Source organism: Xenopus laevis, chromosome 8S (assembly GCF_017654675.1).
Source record: "Xenopus laevis strain J_2021 chromosome 8S, Xenopus_laevis_v10.1, whole genome shotgun sequence".
NCBI classification, from domain to species: domain Eukaryota; kingdom Metazoa; phylum Chordata; class Amphibia; order Anura; family Pipidae; genus Xenopus; species Xenopus laevis.
In genome coordinates, this window is record NC_054386.1 from 32,335,778 (window position 1) to 32,356,637 (window position 20,860).

At 42.4% G+C, this 20,860-nt stretch overlaps 1 protein-coding gene across 1 annotated transcript in view; it reads left to right on the top strand.

The window, feature by feature from the left end:
* Positions 1-20,860, top strand: part of rapgef1.S (Rap guanine nucleotide exchange factor 1 S homeolog) — a gene marked incomplete at its 5' end in the record, with an annotated part of 53,826 nt that overhangs the window by 14,804 nt on the left and 18,162 nt on the right. The window contains 7 exon segments of the mRNA NM_001092303.1: positions 7,054-7,193; positions 12,827-13,005; positions 13,922-14,078; positions 17,280-17,368; positions 18,998-19,150; positions 19,657-19,780; positions 19,998-20,181. Of these exon segments, the coding sequence (NP_001085772.1) occupies positions 7,054-7,193; positions 12,827-13,005; positions 13,922-14,078; positions 17,280-17,368; positions 18,998-19,150; positions 19,657-19,780; positions 19,998-20,181 (1,026 nt within the window).

Consider the following 20,860-nt stretch of genomic DNA (forward strand, 5'->3'; position numbering starts at 1 on the left):
TGTGCATTTGTCCCCATTGCAGTGGGTGTTACTGATACTTAGAGTAAAATGTGTCCCACTCTCCTTAGGGTTGGTCAGCACACATGCATGACCCTTTAGACCTCTGAGCCTGTTACTTTCTATTTTCCGATAAATGGCGGATGCTAAAAGTAGCTCCCTCTGTCGACAGATGCACTTTCCCTTGAGACCATTAACCCTTGGTGCCAGACTGTTAGGGTAATTAGTGCGAGTTCAGACTTGTTATTGTGGCACTGGAATGTTTCTTTTCTTTGCAGGTAGATGAGTCACATAGAGATGTTACTTATGGCTTTCACTTTCACTAGGCAAGGAGAAAAAAAACAAGCTCCTTCTTTCCACTCCCAATTGACCTGGGGGTTTTCCCTTTTAGGGAAAGAAAAAAGTATTGTACAAATAAACATTCAGTATTATAAGGCATCTCCATAAAGGCTTGTCTCTCTCTCTCTCTCTCTCTCTCTCTCTCTCTCTCTCTCTCTCTCTCTCTCTCTCTCTCTCTCTCTCTCTCTCTCTCTCCCCCTCCCTCCTTGAGAGACTGATAGGGTGGCAGTTTTCTAAATACCCTTGTACAGAGCCGTCAGGTTGTGATGTGGTTTCACGTTCTTCTCTGCCCCTTCCTCAGGCACATATCTCACACCCAGTGATGCTGCATTACAGCATCAGAAAAGGCTAGAAAAGGGGGGCTCCGTTTATTCGTTACGTGTAACTGCTCTCCCCAGCTTTGCCTCGGAATGCCACGGCCTCTTCTAAGAAATAAGCAAAGGGCTTTTTGTAGGTTTCATAGGAAGCTGCATGACATTTCTCAGCACCTCTCTATTAGTTGGAGAGGTAAAACAGACCACATTCCACGTTCTGCAGGAAATCTACATTTTCGCGAGAGTGACTACATGTGCATATGCATAAAGGGGATGATCATCTTTAAATTAAGTTTTAGTATGATATAGAGCGTGATATTCAGAGACAATCTGCAGTTGGTTTTCATTTTTTATTATTTGTGTTTTTTGAGTTATTTAGCTTTTTATTCAGCAGCTCTCCAGTTTGCAGTTTCAGCCTTGAAGTTGCTAGGGTCCAAATTACCCTAGCAACCAGGCACTGATGTGAATACGGTAAGAGAGATTGGATTATGAATAGGAGAGACCTGAATAGAAAGATAAGAGTAGCATTAAAATTACATTTGTAGCCTTACAGAGCATTTGTTTTTTAGAGGGGGCCAGCGACCCCTATTTGAAAGCTGGAAAGAGTCCGACCAAATAGTCAAACCAAAAACCATTAAAAAAAAATGAATAAAGACCAATTAGAAAGTTGCTTAGAATTATACTGTAAAGTTGAACCACCCTTTTAAAGGTCATATTTACTGTTTTAATTTAAATACACAGGGTAGGACTGGGCCAGCCAGGAAAAAAAATCTGGTGGGCCCCGGTCCTTATGAGCCCCTGCCAGCCCAGACCTTCTCCTGCTGCCCCATAAAGAACCACTGTTGCGCTGCAGCCGCACCTAGGCCTGGAGTTTCAAGGTCGGGAGGAGGTCCCCTGCGAATTCCCAGGAGGCCCCTTTGTTTTGCATCCCTGGTGGACCCCCAAGGCTCCAGTCTGACCCTGAAAATACATGTTCAGGGAGCACGCCTTGACCACTCAGTCTGTAGGGTCCCTGGAAGCTTACTATCTCAAGGGTTACTCCAATATTGCAGTGAGATCCATCTGTTTCTCCCCACCCAGCAGAATGGGGTGGCCCAACCCATAAGCCTTTGGATTCCAGGGAAAGACAGGGAATTATTGGGTGAAGAGGTTATTGATTAATATAAGCCTCCGATGCACGGATACAGATGTTGGAAGCAGAAATCGCTTTCTCCTTTGCTTTCTCTGCCCTCTCCAAAATGCCATCTGTAGCCGCAGGGCAGCGCCTGATTGGATGAGACACTACATTTTTAGCTTTTTGATCTTGTTTGTCCTGAACTGAGCAGAATGAACTCCATTGGTAGTTGCTGCACAACTAGAATGTTATGGAGGTCCCTGCTACCTGTTTTTTGGAAGTTCAGCTGCTTTGCCCAAACCCCCCAACTAGTGTAGCTTTACCCGTTAGGCTTGTTTTTCTACAGTCTCAGTTCTTTTCTGATCTGAATTCTGTCCTTGTGCCACCCCTTTCTGATTCCTTCTGACTCGCTCTTCGTGTTCTTGTGCTACCCTGTCTCCTTCTCCAAAATTCAGCAGCCATTTAAGGGAGATTTTATGACGACGGGGCAAGGTGCAGAGTGCAAAGACTTGCACTAGATTCTGTGTGTGTGTATATTCTGTGTGTGTGTAGGTTGCACAAGGGTGGAGTTCGAACGCTAGCAACAAGGATGTCAGAAAATCAAGGTAGTGCAGCAGGGGTGGTGGGTGTTCTTTTGGTAGCCTACAGTTTATATAGCAGCAATGGGGGTCTTTTATCTGGAATGCTTGGGGTTTTCCTGGTATGGATTCTTTATGTAATTTGGAGGCCTAAGTGCAAGTTAAACGCCCAGTAGGACTGTGACCTCAGCCTGATGTGCCGTCTAATAAATACCAGGATTTATTTGCTACAAAGTTGACCCTTCCTTGTGGCAGGGGGATAAGTGCTTTCTAGGGACACTTTGCCCTGGGGCCCGCATGATGACTTGACGGTACTGACACACCCTGGATACAGCTGATAGAGACCAATGAGATCCCCTGCTCCCCCCATGCTTGCCTGCCATTTCTGCACCATGCAATTAGAGCTCAGCCTCGTTTCTGCTCCCCTGTGGGGGACCCTGACAGCTTGTAATTACATGCTTTCATGTCTATAATGGTTCTCTCTCAGTGCCTGCAGAATGCCATGTTCTCTCCTGCTAAGTGGCAATTCCATGGGGGCTGCTGCTTCTCCTCTTGTACAGTCAGGGGTTTTATCCCCTGCAGCTGGGCTTCCTCTATTCACACACATACACTCTCAAAGCTGTTGTTTGGGCATTAGAAAGGCGGCCATGATGAATGAGGCCACGCCCACAAGACACACCCTTCTGGACAACTTTTGATTGGCTTCCCAATTTACAGCATTAACGTGATAGTTATTTTGTGCTTCAGAGTAATAGGAATTGGGATGCACTGGCTAGTGATCCTCTGTTCTGACTTTTAAACAGCTACAAGGTTGCTACTGTAGCTAAGCCCTAGCAACCTGATAGACAAAGAATTCTAAGACAAAATAAATGTAAATATTAAAAATAAGTCCAAGTGCAGCTTTTCTTAGTGTACCGATATCTCCATCATATTAAAATGTAAATCACGCCATTAAAATACAGGTACAGGACCTGTTATCTGGAAATGCTCGGGACCTGGGATTTTCCAGATTAGGGACAATTTGCATCTTTATACCTTAAGTCTACTAAAGAATCATGTAAACATTAAATAAACCCAATAGGCTGGTTTTGCTTCCAATAAGGATTAATTATATCTTAGTTAGGATCAAATACAAGCTACTGTTTTATTATTACAGAGAAAAAGGAAATCATTTTTAAAAAATTTGATTTTTTGGATAAAATGGAGTCTATGGGAAACAACCTTTCCGTTATGCAGAGCTTTCTGGATAATGGATCCCATAATTGTAGTACCTTATATGCTTGAATATACAACTGTAAACGTATTTGCCGAGCTTTGAATTGAAAGAAGAGAACAGGTCTAATTGTTTAACACTTCTTGTTTATTGTTCATATGACATTTTGGAACATTATTTATATGTAATTGCATACATATATCTGCATGTTTTGTCAAACAGTCAAGTCAATTCAATTTATTGCCAAAAATTCAATAAAAAGAATTTGAAAAGAAAGAAAACACAACTGCTCAGTGTAAAACTGAAACAGTTCGTCATTCGCTTTGATTCTGATATGATCTAAACTGTTTCCCAGAAGCCATGACACTTCCTTCCTTTTGAAAAAAAAATGACCCCTTCTCTAATTTCTATCCAGGCCCCTCTCCTATTCATATTCCAGTCTCTTATTCAAATCAATGCATAGTTGCTAGGGGAATCTGTAGGCTGTGATTGGCTTTTGTCAGCCTACAGGAGTCTGTTTGGCAGTACATCTGGTTATTATACAACCAAAACTTGCCTCCAAGCCTGGAATTCAAAAATAAGCACCTGCTTTGAGCCCGCTGGGAGCAACATGTGGCTCATAAACTACTGGTTGGGGATCACTGCTCTACACCATTATAAAAGTCAAATTAAAGGTGAGCAACACCTTAAGCAGGAGTATAGGAACACAAACTACTGATGTAAAATAAGAGAGTGGCAGATTCATGCACATGGGTGGGGGAGTGTTTCTTAGTAGTTCTCTTCGTCTGTTGTTCTATGGGTGTCTCTGCCTGTCACTGCCCTTCACATTTGGTGCATGAAGCCCATGGTGATTAAGTTACTGGGCATTGACATTAGCACCATTTCATACAGTCCACAGCTATTCCCATCCGTGTTGCTAACGGATCAGTGACATTCAGCAGTGATTGGGGAAGCACATATCTGAGCCACAAGAAAACACTGTTATTATAATTACTACCTATTTATAAAGCTTTAGGCAAGGTGCAATATAATATGAGGGTATGGCTTATTGTGTGCCCAGAACATTCCTTCTCTGTATATTTATAGTTATATATATGGAAGGAGGTGCCATATTGTTTCCCTTAGACAGTACAGTATGAGGGTATAGCTTATTGTGTGCCCAGAACATTCCTTCTCTGTATATTTGTATTTATACATATGAAAGGAAGTGAGCTGCCATATTGATTCCCTTATAGATAGTACAATATGAGGGTAAAGCTTATTGTGTGCCCAGAGCATTTCTCCTCTGTATGTTTGTATTTGGCTTTCTGCTACCTTGTTTCAAGAGTCAGAACTAGAGAAGAGAAAGGGATGAACTAACACCACATGATTACTTTGGGGTGGCGACAACTTTATATTAGTTTGCCTTTGGACATGTCCCAAATTTTCATTGCTATTGGTCCCTTTACCATGCAACCGCATTCATTTGCACCAGGCTTCAAACAGCTGCTGTGTTGTGGTCAGTTAAAAGTAGTTGCTTAGGCAGAGTCTTGTGGTGAGCAGCTGCTGTTTGCTCTCTCTGACTGTGCCGGGGCTATATTTGTAGCACTGTGGTTTTATAGAGCTGCTCACTGCCCTCCCACCCGGCATGACGAGAGCAGGCACATGAAACTGGCGTCTTAATGCACTCAGTCCCCAATATCCTCTTCCAGTAAAAAGCCATGTTCAGCAGATGATGATGTGAGATGCAGACTCCATGACATCACCACTAATGAAAGGGGAGGGGGGGTGACTTTAGAAAAATGAGGTGTGTCCCTTTAAATGACCCATGCATTTTTATTATATTTCGGGGCCTGTAACACACACATTGGGCAATTTTATAACTATTTTTAAATGACACCAAGCAGCACCCATCTGCTGCTGTCTGTGGATTACATGGGTGGAGGTTTTCGGTTCTTTTATTTGCAATTTCTTTTTTAATTATTTTCAGGTTTTTAGTTATTTTGCTTTTTTTTTTAAATTCAGATTTTTATTGTACATTCCAAGCAAAATTACAGTACTTAAATATAACATTGACATCTTTTGAAACATACAACTTAACCTAGGTACATATTAATAGAGGTTCCTGTATGTATGATCAAGTACTTTTGTACAATACACTTTGGTTCTAGTCCTGTATCCATAGCATGTTCAGTAGTCGTGGCATATGTACCTATGATTTAAGTTGGTTGATGGGGGGGGTGAAAAGAGAGACAACACAAAAAGCCAAAAAAAGGGGGGGGGAATGAGTATCATGGGGGCCCCAGGAGGAGGGGTGAGAGGGGAGAAGGCTTGCAGATTGAAAGGTTTAGGGTAAGGCCACACGAGGAGATTCGGGGGGTTTTGTCGCCTGGTGACTAATCGCCTCTTCTTTTGAGCGACTATCTCCCCGAACTGCCTCCGCGTTTTTCCCCATAGGCTACAATGAAAAGTCGCCTGCGCTAATGCACACACGGCGATGCGTTTTCTATAGTCGCCCGAAGTTGCCTCACTGAGGCAATTTTGGCCGACTATTGTCACTCAAAAGACCAGACGATTAGTCGCCAGATGACAAAATCTCCCCGAATCTCCTCGTGTGGACTAGCCCTTAGGAGTAAGGGAGGAGGTCTGAATGTTTCCATTGTTGATTCTCTTGGTAAAGTTTTGTAATCCTCAGTGTCTTTGAAAGTGCCCAGTGTACCCACTTGGCTATAAACTTAGTTGTCTTGTCCGGTTCTGTATTGGGAGAGCTCCTTAAATCTAAAATCTCATTTATTTTCACTATCCACTCTTCGATCTTTGGAGGGTGCATCTGTTTTCAATGTGTTCCAGCATTTTCGCGGCATTTATTAGATGCGGTTCGATGGTTGAAAGAAAATGTGATATTGGTTTGTTCAAATTGAATAGCAATATGTAAGCTGGGTTGTTTCGGTATTGTAGATTTGGTTATCTGTTCAGTTAGGTTCTGGATTTGCTGCCAGTAAGGCCTTATCTTAGTGCAGTCCCAGAATGTGTCTTAAGGTGGCCATACACGGAGAGATCCGCTCGTTTGGCGATGCCAACCTTGAGGTGGGCAATATCGGGCTGATCCGATCGTGGGCCCTAGGACCCAACGATAGGATCCTAACGAATGGGAACGGGCGGTCGGATCGCGGGACCGCATCAACAAACAGATGCGGCCGCGATCCGACGGGATTTTTTGTCCCATCCGATCGAGATCTGCCCGACTTTCAGCCAGATCTCGATTGGGGAAGCCCGTCGGGGGCCAAATACACGGGCCAATAAGCTGTCGGCAGCTTTTATCGGCCCATGTATGGCCACCTTTAGGGTTCCTGTTGTTTGCTGGCACCTACAGCATTGATCTGTTGTGGTTGGCCATATTTTGTGGAGTCTGGTTGGTGTGAGATACCATCTCTTGAGTATCTTATAGTTTGTTTCCTTTATATAGACCCTGTAGAGCAAAACAACTCAACCTTTTTCTCCCTTTATTTTTCTCTCCAGACAGCCAGCGTTCCCACCTCTCCTCTTTCACCATGAAGCTCAAGGACAAATTCCATTCCCCCAAAATCAAGCGTACGCCATCCAAGAAGGGCAAGCCAGCCGACCTCACTGTAAAAACAGAGGAGAAACCAGTCAACAAAGTAAGTACCTGTGGCTCCAACTGGGCTTGGTTTTTACCTGGGTATACTAATACTAAGTACTGCTATAGTTTATATAAACAAGCTGCTGTGTAGCCATGGGGGCAGTCATCCAAGCACAGGATACACAGTAGATAACAGAAAAGTACTGCTATAGTTTATATAAACAAGCTGCTGTGTAGCCATGGGGGCAGACATTCAAGCACAGGATACAAAGTAGATAACGAATAAGTTCTGAAGAATCCCATTGTGTACTACAGAGTCTTTTGTCTGCTGTGTATCCTGTGCCTTTGCTCCCTTTTCAGTTTTAAATGGCTGCCCTCATGGCTGCACAGCAGCTTGTTTATATAAACTATGGTAGTACTTATCTGTTATCTACTGTGTATCCTGTGCTTGAATGGCTGCCCCCATGGCTACACAGCAGCTTGATTATATAAACTACAGCAGAGTTTCTGAAGCAAACACACCAGTTGTATCAGTGCAGAGAAACACTACATTATATTCTCATTCCTTTAAAACACTTTTTTTGGCGTTACTGTTCCTTTAAGACTAATCATTCTGAAGGCAGGCTGCTATCAGTGAGCACTGACTTATTTAGCCTGCTTGGCTTTGGTTTTATAAGGACATCTTCAGGTGTCACGGCAGCACCCATTTGGAATAGATATGCATGAATGAAAAATGCTCTTGTGACCAGGGATCCCTAATGTTACTGTTATAAAATGACTGTAAAGTGCACATTCCGCCCATCTTGGATCCACTGGTTACTTTCTGAATTCCTTTGCAACCGAGTGAATAATACCAGCTGCGATTGTAGCAGAGGGATAGTGTGGAAGTTCCAGTTTGCCATGGAAGGGTTAACAGAAGGCACAACTCGGATAAAACTATTGCAATACAAGGATATTAAAAGATATTTTAAAAAAACGCAATCTCTTTTCCGCCCCCCCCCCACGTGTGAGAATGCCCCCATTGTTGTGGTTGCCCTCACACACTGTTGCCACATGCCCTCTGCATTCTTGTGTTCTTCCCGGGAATACACCATTTGCTTCCTATTCTATGCTTTCCCATCCCGTTCTGCTGCTATTGGAAGTCCTGCGTGGAATGCCTCTGGTGTGTCACCTCTGGGGACATGTGGGGGGTTCAGTCCTCTCCTTCCCACCCCACAGCTGCTTTTCAGAGTCGCTAAAGAATGTAAGATTCCGCCACACCCCACAGCTGAGAGCGGCCCCTCCTGGATGCTGCGGAGCAACTAATGGACACATGCCCTGCCTTTCACAATGGTTGGGGATCTCACACACTCACCCTGTTGCTATCAATAGCCCACTTAGCCTTAAGATTTTCTGACTTATCAAAGTGACTGGGTTATTAAAGAATTAATACTGTCATGGAAAAACATGTTTTATCCAAAACACGTCAGTTAAAGGAGAACTATACCCCCCGAACAATGTAGGTCTCTATAAAAAGATATTGCATAAAACAGCTCATATGTAAAATCCTGCTTCATGTAAATAAACCATTTTCATAATAATATACTTTTCTAGTAGTATGTTCCATTATCATCATAAATAGAAAATTGCCTTTTTAAAAAATAAGGGCCGCCCCCTGGGATCGTAGGATTTACTGTACTCACAAACATACCAACAAACCATACATGTTAGGTCACATGAGCCAATTAACAGACAGAGTTGTGTCTTTTGCTTGCACACTTCTTCCTGTTACAGTTAGAGTTGAAGTATTTCTGGTCAGGTGATCTCTGAGACAGCACTCAGACCATCACAAAATGGTGGCTCAAGGCAAGAGATGTAAAAGGGCAATATTTACTTAAATATATATTCCAGTTTGGTAAGATTCTTTAATATGCCACTTAATATGATATGAACTATCTGTTGCTTAAGTGTTCATTTTGGGGGTATAGTTTTCCTTTAATAGTGCTGCTCCAGCAGACTTCTGTACTGAAATCCATTTTTATAAAGAGCAAACTGTTTTTTTTTTTTATATTTCATTTTGAAATCTGACATGGGACTAGACATATTGTCAGTTTCCCAGGTTCCCCCAGTCATGTGACTTGTGTTCTGATAAAATTCAGTCACTCTTTACTGCTGCACTGCAAGTTGGAGTGATATCATCCCCTCCCTTTCCCCCACCAGCAGCCCATCAGCAGAACAATGGGAAGGTAACCAGATAACAGCTCCCTGGAAGATATAAGAACAGCACTCAATAGTAAAAATCCATGTCCCACTCTGGCTCCTTCAGTTACATTGAGTAGGAGAAACAACAGCCTGCCAGAAAGCAGTTCCATAGCGCAGAACTGGCTCTTCCTGAAAGCACATGACCAGGCTAAATGATCTGAGATGCCTACACGCCAATATTACATCTAAAGAAAATACACTTGCTTGTTCAGGAATTAAATTATATATTGTACAGTGATTTTTTGTAGTGTAAACAGTGTAATTTAGAAATAAAAACTACTCCATAAAATTCAGAATCCCTTTAAAGGGACAGTAAGGCCAAATGTGACATTCCCCTGCCCTAATAGTGCACAAGAATCAGTTGCACCAGTGATTCAGTGGCACTATAGGCAGCCATGCCTTATATTCCCTTTAAAGGGAGCATTAAGCATTTTTTGGAAATCACTCTCTTTATGTACGGTGTTCAAGCACCCACTGTTTCCAATTCAGCGTTTCTATAAAGACTGCACGGTTAATTTAATTTCAAGGCACGGGGAATCTAACCCACACGAGGAATTTCCAAGCACCCTTGACGTTACTCACCGTTTAAGGCTAGTGGCCCAGGTGCTTGTTGCCCCGGACCCTGCACTGGAGTTCCACAATTATCCACGTCCTATCGGGCTCCCCGTAATCCACCATAAATCACTTAAAGGTATAATATATTTTGAGTCTTACCCCGTCCACATGGTGACCCGTGTGCCACCGCCCTGAGTCCTTCACTAAGGAGACGTTTTCACAGCACACAAAGATTTGTGGCAGCGCACACCGGCATCTTGGAAGAATCGCCCACTCTCGAGGTTATGGTTAAAAGGTATATCTTTATTTTCACAGCTGATTGACCATCTAGCGTCTGAGGTCTGACGCGTTTCGTGGCTACGCACTTCAAAGTGCGTAGCCATGAAACGCGTTAGACGCTAGATGGTCAATCAGATGTGAAAATAAAGATATACCTTCTAACCATAACCTCGAGAATGGGTGATTCTTCCAAGATGCCGGTGTGCGCTGCCACAAATCTTTGTGTGCTTTATGTACGGTGGGCTAAAATGATCATTACCGTTAAAATTGGCACCTTTATTGGTGATTCCCATTGAACCTCTCTGGTCCATGTATGTATTACAAACAATCAGTGGTCATAAACTAACGACCGTTATAATCTGATCGTGGTTCCAAGGGCCAAACGATTCAATGAGCCCCAGTATCGCCCAGCTCAAGGAGGACATATTGGGAAAAGATCCATTTGTTTGGCAACCTCGGATTTTTAGGTTTATGGCCAGCTAAAAAGTTGTTCGCCTTTAAATTAACTTTTAATATAATGTAGAGAGTGATATTCTCAGACAATTTGCAATTGGTTTTTTGTTTTTTATTATTTTTTTGAGTTATTTAGCTGTTTATTTAGATGCTCTCCAGTCTGCAGTTTCATTTGGTTGCTAGGGTCTGGATTAACCTAACAACCATGTATTGATTTGAATGAGAGACTGGAATATGAGATCCTTGAATAAAAAGATAAGTAATAAGAAGTAGCAATAACTATAAATTTTGTAGCCTTACAGAGCATTTGTTTTTTAGATGGGGGTCAGTGACCCCCATTTGCAAGCCAGAAACAGTCAGAAGAAGAAGGCAAGTAATTGAAAAAAAACTGTAGAAAAGAAAAAACAACTGGCAGTAGAAAAGATGCTTAGAATTAGCCATTCTATAACATACTAAAAGTTGAACCACCCCTTTAAGTGAAAACGTTAGATGGGCCTAGTAAGATTTTTGGGGAAGTGTTCAAAACAACAACTTTTAAACACACAGTGTTTTTTTTAGATTTCTATAATGTAATAGAAATGGTACTTGTCTGTGTCCCCATATGTCCATGTTAAACAAATCCAAGAACCCTACAGTAATGAAGGTGGGCGCTTAAAGGAAACCGGCGAACCAATTGGGAAATTACACCTTAAAAAAGCAAAGCGCTTACTGACATTAAGCTAGTTTGGGGCTTTACCTTTTAAAGGTTTGTACTTCCATCCCCCAGAGCCTCACCGCAATGCTGATTCATAGAAAGGCACAGTGACTTGACTGTGGTCATGCATGCACCATCGTCCTACAGCATTCACCTGTATTCAGCTATTATACAATCTTCCCCCATACTCTGGTTGTGCTCACTGAGGAAACCACAGCTTGGGGAAATTACAATGTTGATATCAATCTACCCTTAGTGTCTCTCTGTAGGTTACAAGTTGTGTCTTGAAAGCATCTTCAGTATTACTAGTCTGCCATTGACCTTTTTTCACTGTATTAATCCATTTGGGGTTTGGTTAGTTCCAGCAAATTTGCAGCTTTGCTCAAGGCAGGTTTGAAAAAAATAACCGTTACGATGGTAACCATCTAAGCCTATTTTGAATCAATGTTGAGGATCACAAGATCCAAGAACATCACATTTTAGATTACCCCATGTCCTGGTCAGATTGGGTAAAAAAGGGTGGTGATGGCATGTGGCTCTTTTCCTGGTTGGCTCAGTTATTAGCTCCAGTCAGGACGTCTTGTGTTTTTTTTCCTCCCTCCTGACATTCTTGTAACTGTGTTGGCTCCTGATGAATCTGGCGCTATTGTGGGTAGGGTCTTAATCCATATACAAATGCAAAACCCAACCCCTCTTGGTGATGGTTTATGGGTTTTTGTGTAGGATGGTTTAAAGTCAAATATAGATGAAACACCTGACCCCTCCTGATATTGTCACAAGGTGTAGTGGTGGGGTCTGAACCCAGCTACAGATGACAGACCCAACACATCCCGGTGTCGTTTTGTATAAGGTATTTTTTTGTCGTTGTGATGGGGTCTGAACCAAAAAAAGATGAAACACCTGAACCATCTTGTCTGCTCCATTTCTTCTAAACCAAGATTTCATGCCTGATAGCAGTATGCTCATGGCATTGTGTAGAACAGTTGCCCCCAACCAGTAGCTCACGAGCAATATGTTGCTCACCCATCCCTTGGATGTTGCTACCAGTGGCTTCAAAGCAAGTGCTTATATATGAACTTGGAGGCAAGTTCTGGTTGCATAAAAACTAGTTTTACTGCCTAACAGAGCTTTGTGTAGTCTGCCAGTCCACATAAGGGCTACCCAATAGCCAATCACAGCCGTTATTTAGCATCCCAGGGACTTTTTCATACTTGAGTTGCTCCATAACTCTTTTAAGAGTTGAATGTGGCTCATAGGCAAAAACGGTTGGGGACCCCTGGTGTAGAATATCTTCTCTTCCTACCATCAATTTATTTACGCCAATACTTAGGTTATAAAAGGCTTATTGGTACCTCTGCCCTTCTCTTTCTCAAATGATCTTATTTAGTTCAAGCTTTACATCTGTTTAAATGGGTGTTTTAATGTGTCAAATCATCCGACGAATGATTTGTGTACTCTTTTATTTCTAGACCCTAAGCCGTTTAGAGGAACAAGAGAAAGAAGTCGTCAATGCCCTGCGTTACTTTAAGACCATTGTTGACAAGATGGCGGTTGACAAGATGGTGCTGGTGATGCTTCCAGGGTCGGCGAGCAAAGTGTTGGAAGCCATATTGCCATTAGTGCAAGTGGATACCCGGTGTCAAGAAAGGTTTGTGACTCTCTCCAGTATTAGGGAAGTCGAATTGGGATTTATTTTGGTGTTGGAATCCTGGATCCAACCAACTCCTAAAGTCATAGATTTGGTGCATCCCTATCTAGCATAGTCAGGATTTCAACTCTTGAAAAACTTTGGGCGACTTCAGAATACGAAGCGCCGCGTGTGCCATGCCGCAGGCGATTTTTCATTATAGCCAGCGAAAGACAGGGGGGAGCTGTTCAGGGAGATTAGTCGCCCCCAAAGAAGAGGCGATTAGTTGCCAGGTGACTAAATCTCCCCGAATCGCCAGGTGCGCCCTTACCCTTAAAGGGGCCACAGAGGCACAAAGAAGCTTGGTAATTAGTTAAGATAACTCGTCAGGTGTATTAATTTAGAATCAGAACCTTTGTTGTGTAAACCAACTAGAGATCCTGTCCCAACACCATAATTATATGAATTATTTAGGAACTCATAGGACCCATTTTCACACACCTTCTTCACATTGTTCAGTGTTGAAAAGATCGATTTTGGGTTCTTCTTGTCTCCCTGCTTGCTGTAAATCATGAAAAGCAGAGGGCCTTGAAGTCCTGGAATACATTTGTGTAACGTGGAAAAAGGTGAAGGAGTCATTGAATAACTTTGCCAGCCTAAGGGAAATGGTATAGATGGTTAATTTCAAAAAGGTCATGCAACCCCTTCATCACTGTGATGGATTCTGGGACTTGATGTCTCTGCTTTTCATTGAATCTGTATATCACCCACCATGGAAAACAGACATCAAGTCCCAGAATCCATCTCTGTAACATGGAAGAAGGTGAAGGAGGAGTTGAATGACTGTGTCAGCCTTAGGGGGCAGAGGTTATTGCTATGAGTAAGTTTATAATGTCAAAGAGAGGGTTATAATCATTTACTCTCCCTTTATACGCAGCACCGCTATCTCATCTTGCTACAGCCGTGTGTATCAATCGCTGGCCAATCTGATTCGCTGGTCTGACCAGGTAATGCTGGAAGGTGTCAACTCTGAGGACAAGGAGATGGTAACCACAGTCAAAGATGTGATAAAGGCCGTCCTGGACGGTGTGAAGGTTCGTATCTCGGTTTAACTGCTCTGCGACTCCCGCTGAGACTTCTGCTCATTTGTGTTTCCAGCCCATTTCCTAAACTGCTCTGGTGCCAAGGCCGTAAATCTATTGTTCTCACTTCATAGATTATCAGCCCTCCCACTGAATAACGTCAACATTTGGCACCCAGCAGAGTTTAGGGAAAGTAATCTATAAAGAGGCAGTATATTTTTTTTTTCCTAAAAAAGTTTTCTTTTAACATTTATAAATACAGATATAACTGTTAATTGGTTAAAGGGGAACTCCCCCCAACAACATAAATTAATAATCACATTATTTAGGTCTGTTTAACTCTAAAATACCTGCGTTTGCTTAAGAATAATAATGCTCTTGGTCGGTTCACTTCCTCTTCTCCATAAGTTCACTGGAAAATAAATATTGTTTCCACTAATCTAGTTCATCAAAAGCACAAAAGTGGTTTTATGATTATTTGGGGGCAACGCTGTTACGACAAGGGTGGCATGACCAGTCTGAGAGGCCCATAAAATCCTCAATGTGGTGTTAGGCTCTCCATGTATGTAGTTGCATCTTTTCCCGGCTTCACTTATTATAGATCTCTGTTCTGTTGTATGGCGATCATCTGATACGGATGCTGTACATGCACATATGTACATCAGTTCTAGGCATGGAAAGAAATGTTTTATTCACAAAGGTTTCTTGGTATTGTAGGACCACTAAAAGCCTCCATTTACAAATTACACGTCTCTGTATTCTCCTTCATACTGACAAGTAGAGGTTAGAATACAGATGGCCAACCTGATGTTGCTGAACGGAAACTTCCCCAACTGAACTATGTGGGAGTTATAGTTATGTACATTTCTTGGTTACTACATGTAGCATCCCCTGGTATCTATATAGACGCCTTGTACCTTTTATGGATTATGGAGCTTTAAACTGGGCAGCCAGATTTTTCCAGCTTTATGTGTCTGGTTCTTCATGGCTGTAGAGCGGTGGGGGTTAAACGCAGTCGTATGCCTGGCAGCCGTCAACAATCATTGGAGACAAAACAGCTGGACTTCACATTCATGAGGTCATCCAAGCAGTGAAGTCAGATTATTGGGAGATTTCCAGGCTTCTTCCCTTGCTGACGTTCAGCTCCACAGCTGTGATTTCCCCTCTCAGCACAGTTAACCAGGGCTACTGATATTCCTATTAGTGTGACCAGTCTGGGGGCCCACAAAATCCTCCATGTAGTTGTATCTATTCTAGGCCTCACTTATTATAGAATGGAACAAATGGTGGTGTGTGGCCCTTTAAATTAAGTGAGAAAGCGTAATCTTAAGAAATGATAATAATAATGTGGTCTCCTCAAAAGACCAGGAACAGAAAATACTGGCACACAAAGCGTTTGCAGCAGGTGACCCTTGCTTTGTGTGCCAGTATTTTCTGTTCCTGGATGTACTTGGGAGACTGCCGTGTCCTCTCATACTGAGCACCAAGCTATAATCGTTAAGGACTGCTGTGGGTGTGCGATCGCTCTATCTTGTTTCAGTACTCCTCAAAAGACCCCCAGTCCAAGGGTAGCCAAAAGTCAAAAATTACAATATAGATTAGAAGAGACCCAATAGTAGTAATGCAGTAGCCAAAATAATTTATGAAAATCTTTATTAGGACACGTGTAGCCTAACGCATTTGGTACCAAATGGGCACTTACTCATAGGCTAATGGTCACACCCCCTGTACATCCTTTTTAAAAATGTGCAGTGGTGTGACAATTAACCTATGTGCCCATTTGGCATGAAACGCACTAGGCTACACGTGTCCTAATAAAGATATTTTTACCAATATCTGTAGTCTGTTACAAAGGACCAAATCGCAGGATAACTGCAAATGTGCCAAATTTTATTTTTTTATTTTATGGATTAAAATAAAATTTGGCACATTTGCAGTTATCCTGCGATTTGGTCCTTTGTTCCAGACTACAGATATTGGATTGATATTTTAGGTGCTTGGACGGAGCACCATAGGAACAGTAATAGGATCCACTGCAATCCTCCGTGTGTATCAATCACATTATTGAAAGATATTTTTACTTTGTAATTATTTTGGCTACTGCATTACTGCTATTAGATCTCTTTTAATCTGTATTGTAATTGTCACTTATGATAGGTCTCTGGTCTGCACTACAGTAATCATCTGATATAAGAGCTTGAAATCTATATGCCCATTCAACAGCAAGGGCTTGGCTCTGGTGCCGCATGCCTGACATCTGCTGGGGCTTTACAGGACAAATGCTTTTCCAGATGGCTGTTACGAGATGTCTCTACTTGTACAAACATGTGCTGATCAAGGGAAGCAGCCCCCCCCCCCCCACATTTGGCAGGCATGTGTATTTTCTGTACCCATAGTATGAGCCGACAGCAGCACTGGAACGATGTGTATGTGAGACTATTGTTAGTCTCCCTTTACTTGTTCAGAAACTCATTAGGGGATCATATTGGTGCAGGGCAGACGCACAATGGGCTAATGAGAGTAATATTAGGGACAGTTGCCAATACATCAGTTTGCTTAACAACAACAACCACAAGAAACCTTTATTACATGTTTAATGAGCCTTTGCAGATGTCCCACATCTTGGCCGAATTGTTTCCAGATGTCTCCTTGGGGGCAGTACAGGATGGGGCCGGTTATAGGCCTGGGCCTTTGGAGTGCAAAGGTTTAAAGCAAAGGGAACGCTTTCCTATGTTTTATAGGAATAATGTCTGCTCTGTGCTGGTTTTTGTGTGTCTCTATACTCTTAGTTCCTCATTGCCTCTCGGTACCCCATTCCTTTTCCATGTGTCTCGTTACCTACTTACCTTTCTCTTTTTGCATGTTTCCTTACCCTCTTCCTAGCATTTCATTACTCCTTGGTACCCTCTTCCTTTTGTCTTCTTACCATCTTCCTACCCTTTTCCATAGCTTTTCTGTGTTATAATCTCCTTCCAGACAGCCAGCAATGAACGCTATGCTTGACCTTCCCTTAATTGTAGTTATATGGGTTGTGTATGAAAGATTATTAGGTCGAGTGTTCGTGTGGACAGATAATGTGAATTTGGATTAATGTTTCCTTTAATACAACGTCTTTAGAGCAGGATTTGCCTTTCAATTATGAATCTTACAAAAGCTAACTGGTAGAACCACTGTCAGTCATATAATAATAGTATTTATTGTGTCCATTTGCAGGAACTGGTGCGTCTGATGATCGAGAAACAGGAACACCCATCTCCAACTACCTCGACAAAACCAAGCTTACCAGCATGCAAAACTGATAGGTAAGTCTGCCCAATGTCCAATGAGCTTGGTTTTTATATAATCATATAATGTCTATCCCCTGCCCTGTCCTGATGTCCTTCTTATTATTTGTGTCCACTGTTTACAGTCTATTTCCTATAAAATAATGACATGATCTCATCTGTTACTACAGTGGTGTGAAAAACTATTTGCCCCCTTCCTGATTTCTTATTCTTTTGCATGTTTGTCACACTTAAATGTTTCTGCTCATCAAAAACCGTTAACTATTAGTCAAAGATAACATAATTGAACACAAAATGCAGTTTTTATTGAAGGTTTACTTTATTAAGGGAGAAAAAAAACTCCAAATCTACATGGGCCTGTGTGAAAAAGTGATTGCCCCCCTTGTTAAAAAATAACTTAACTGTGGTTTATCACACCTGAGTTCAATTTCAAAGGTTATAAAGCCATTTCTAAAGCTTTGGGACTCCAGCGAACAACAGTGAGAGCCATTATCCACAAATGGCAAAAACATGGAACAGTGGTGAACCTTCCCAGGAGTGGCCAGCCGACCAAAATTACCCCAAGAGCGCAGAGACAACTCATCCGAGAGGCCACAAAAGACCCCAGAACTGCAGGCCTCACTTGCCTCAATTAAGGTCAGTGTTCACGACTCCACCATAAGAAAGAGACTGGGCAAAAACGGCCTGCATGGCAGATTTCCAAGGCGCAAACCACTTTTAAGCAAAAAGAACATTAAGGCTCGTCTCAATTTTGCTAAAAAACATCTCAATGATTGCCAAGACTTTTGGGAAAATACCTTGTGGACCGACGAGACAAAAGTTGAACTTTTTGGAAGGTGCGCGTCCCGTTACATCTGGCGTAAAAGTAACACAGCATTTCAGAAAAAGAACATCATACCAACAGTAAAATATGGTGGTGGTAGTGTGATGGTCTGGGGTTGTTTTGCTGCTTCAGGACCTGGAAGACTTGCTGTGATAGATGGAACCATGAATTCTACTGTCTACCAAAAAATCCTGAAGGAGAATGTCCGGCCATCTGTTCGTCAACTCAAGCTGAAGCGATCTTGGGTGCTGCAGCAGGACAATGACCCAAAACACACCAGCAAATACACCTCTGAATGGCTGAAGAAAAACAAAATGAAGACTTTGGAGTGGCCTAGTCAAAGTCCTGACCTGAATCCTATTGAGATGTTGTGGCATGACCTTAAAAAGGCGGTTCATGCTAGAAAACCCTCAAATAAAGCTGAATTACAACAATTCTGCAAAGATGAGTGGGCCAAAATTCCTCCAGAGCTCTGTAAAAGACTCGTTGCAAGTTATCGCAAACGCTTGATTGCAGTTATTGCTGCTAAGGGTGGCCCAACCAGTTATTAGGTTCAGGGGGCAATTACTTTTTCACACAGGTTTGGATTTCTTTTCTCCCTAAATAATAAAAACCCTCATTTAAAAACTGCATTTTGTGTTTACTTGTGTTATCTTTGACTAATAGTTAAATGTGTTTGATGATCAGAAACATTTTGTGTGACAAACATGCAAAAGAATAAGAAATCAGGAAGGGGGCAAATAGTTTTTCACACCACTGTATATGAAATGGTGGATCTGTTGAGCATGTTTTGCCCCATGTCTGTTCATTCTTATCCCCCTCAGCACCGCAGAACTGCCCTTATCTGAGCGTGAATTGGAAATCCTTAACAAGAGCCCTGAACCGAAATGTAAGGAAGCTCATGCAGATAGTATGGAGACGGAAGAGTTAGCACCGCCAAAGCCCCCACTACCAGGAATAAGAGTAATGGATAACAGGTATATATTTTTTTTTTATAAAACTGCACCTTATGGTGCCAAACAGAGTAGTAGCGTTATGGCCTCCATCACTCGACAGGGCAAGACAGCAGTCTTGTCTATAGTATCAAGCCTATAAATGTATCACCTTTAGGCTAACTGGGACAGTAGTGGGGTTCTTAAGGAGCACCCCTTATATCCCCCCCCCCCGTATGTCTCATGAAACAACATTAACATACTCACTGCTTCTACTACAAGAAAGAGGAGGTGACCCAAGAAATTTAGACCTTCAAATATAGAATTAAATTATGATTCACTGTTTCTATAGTTGAGTCTAGATGCGTGGGGAGGAAGTACGGAGGAAGCAACGGCTCTAATACTGTAAATGAGGATTAACTTTCCATGCGAAGAGGAACCATTTTCTTGCAAGTTCTGTAGCAGCAATACCTTGAGTTTATTGGGGAATAATTTATTTCTATTTTAACATAGAGTGAATAAATTGCTTCAAATGGTTTATTATCTTGCAGCCCTCCGCCTGCTTTACCGCCAAAGAAAAGACAATCTGCACCTTCACCCACCCGAGTGGCAGTTGTGGCACCCATGAGCCGTGCTACAAGTGGCTCCAGCTTGCCCAGCAGAATTAATGCCCAGGTCAGTAAGAATATTCTTCATCATATTTGTACACCTCCTATAGTCCTCTACTTTTCCCAGCATGCCTTGCATTTGCGTGTTTTGGAAGAAGTACAGTGTCCGTAAATAACAGTTGTGGTCCCAGAGTAAACAAGCCCCCATGTATCAATAGCGATAGCGACTTAAGTCCCCTGAAATCTTGTTAAACTGGTGACTGACTTGGCTTCATTCTTTGTAGGATTTTGAAGTGGATTGCTATGTGCATCGCAGGTTATCCGGTGGGAGTCAGTCGTACGGGGGAGAGTCGCCGCGCCTTTCTCCATGCAGCAGTATAGGGAAACTCAGCAAATCAGATGAGCAGCTCTCTTCGCTGGACAGAGACAGTGGTCAGTGCTCCCGAAACACCAGCTGTGAAACTTTAGGTGAGCCCCGGGCAAGGCACTTAAATCAGCATTATGTACCCTTTTGATTTGGGAAGAATGCTAGGGAACTCTTTCTCTAGTTTTAAACTACAATGCCTTGGGTGCCTGCCCTTCCTCAAATAAAGGGGCAGTGAGGTTAAAGCTGGCCATACATAGAGAAATCCTCTCATTTGGCGAGGTCGCTATATGAGTGGATCTCTCCCAGATATGCCAACCTTGAAGTGGGTGAAATTGGGCTGATGTGATCATGGGCTTTAGGACCCAACTGTCAGATCGCAACAAGCAGAATTTGGGCTGACTGATCAATTTGTTAATGCGGCCCTTAATCCAATCGACAACTGCCCAACTTTTGGCCAGATATCGATCAGGGAAGCCAGTCGCAGGGCCTCCATACACTGCCCAATAAGCTGCCAACTTAATCTGTCTGCAGCTTATATCTGCTTGTGTATGGGACCTTTAAGGTAATTTAGGGTAAGATTTGGGGTAAATTCCTTTGATATCCCTAAAAACCCAGCCAGAAAGTGAATTTAGATGAGATTTAGAGTTGGCTCTTGCTTAATCATCTATCCTGTCTCTTCCCTTTTGTCACAGCAAGTGATAATGTTGTGCGCACAGGGAGCTTCTTCCTCTTATGGTTAGGTGGCAGCTGTAACTACTTAGCGAAGTCATAACTCAACAG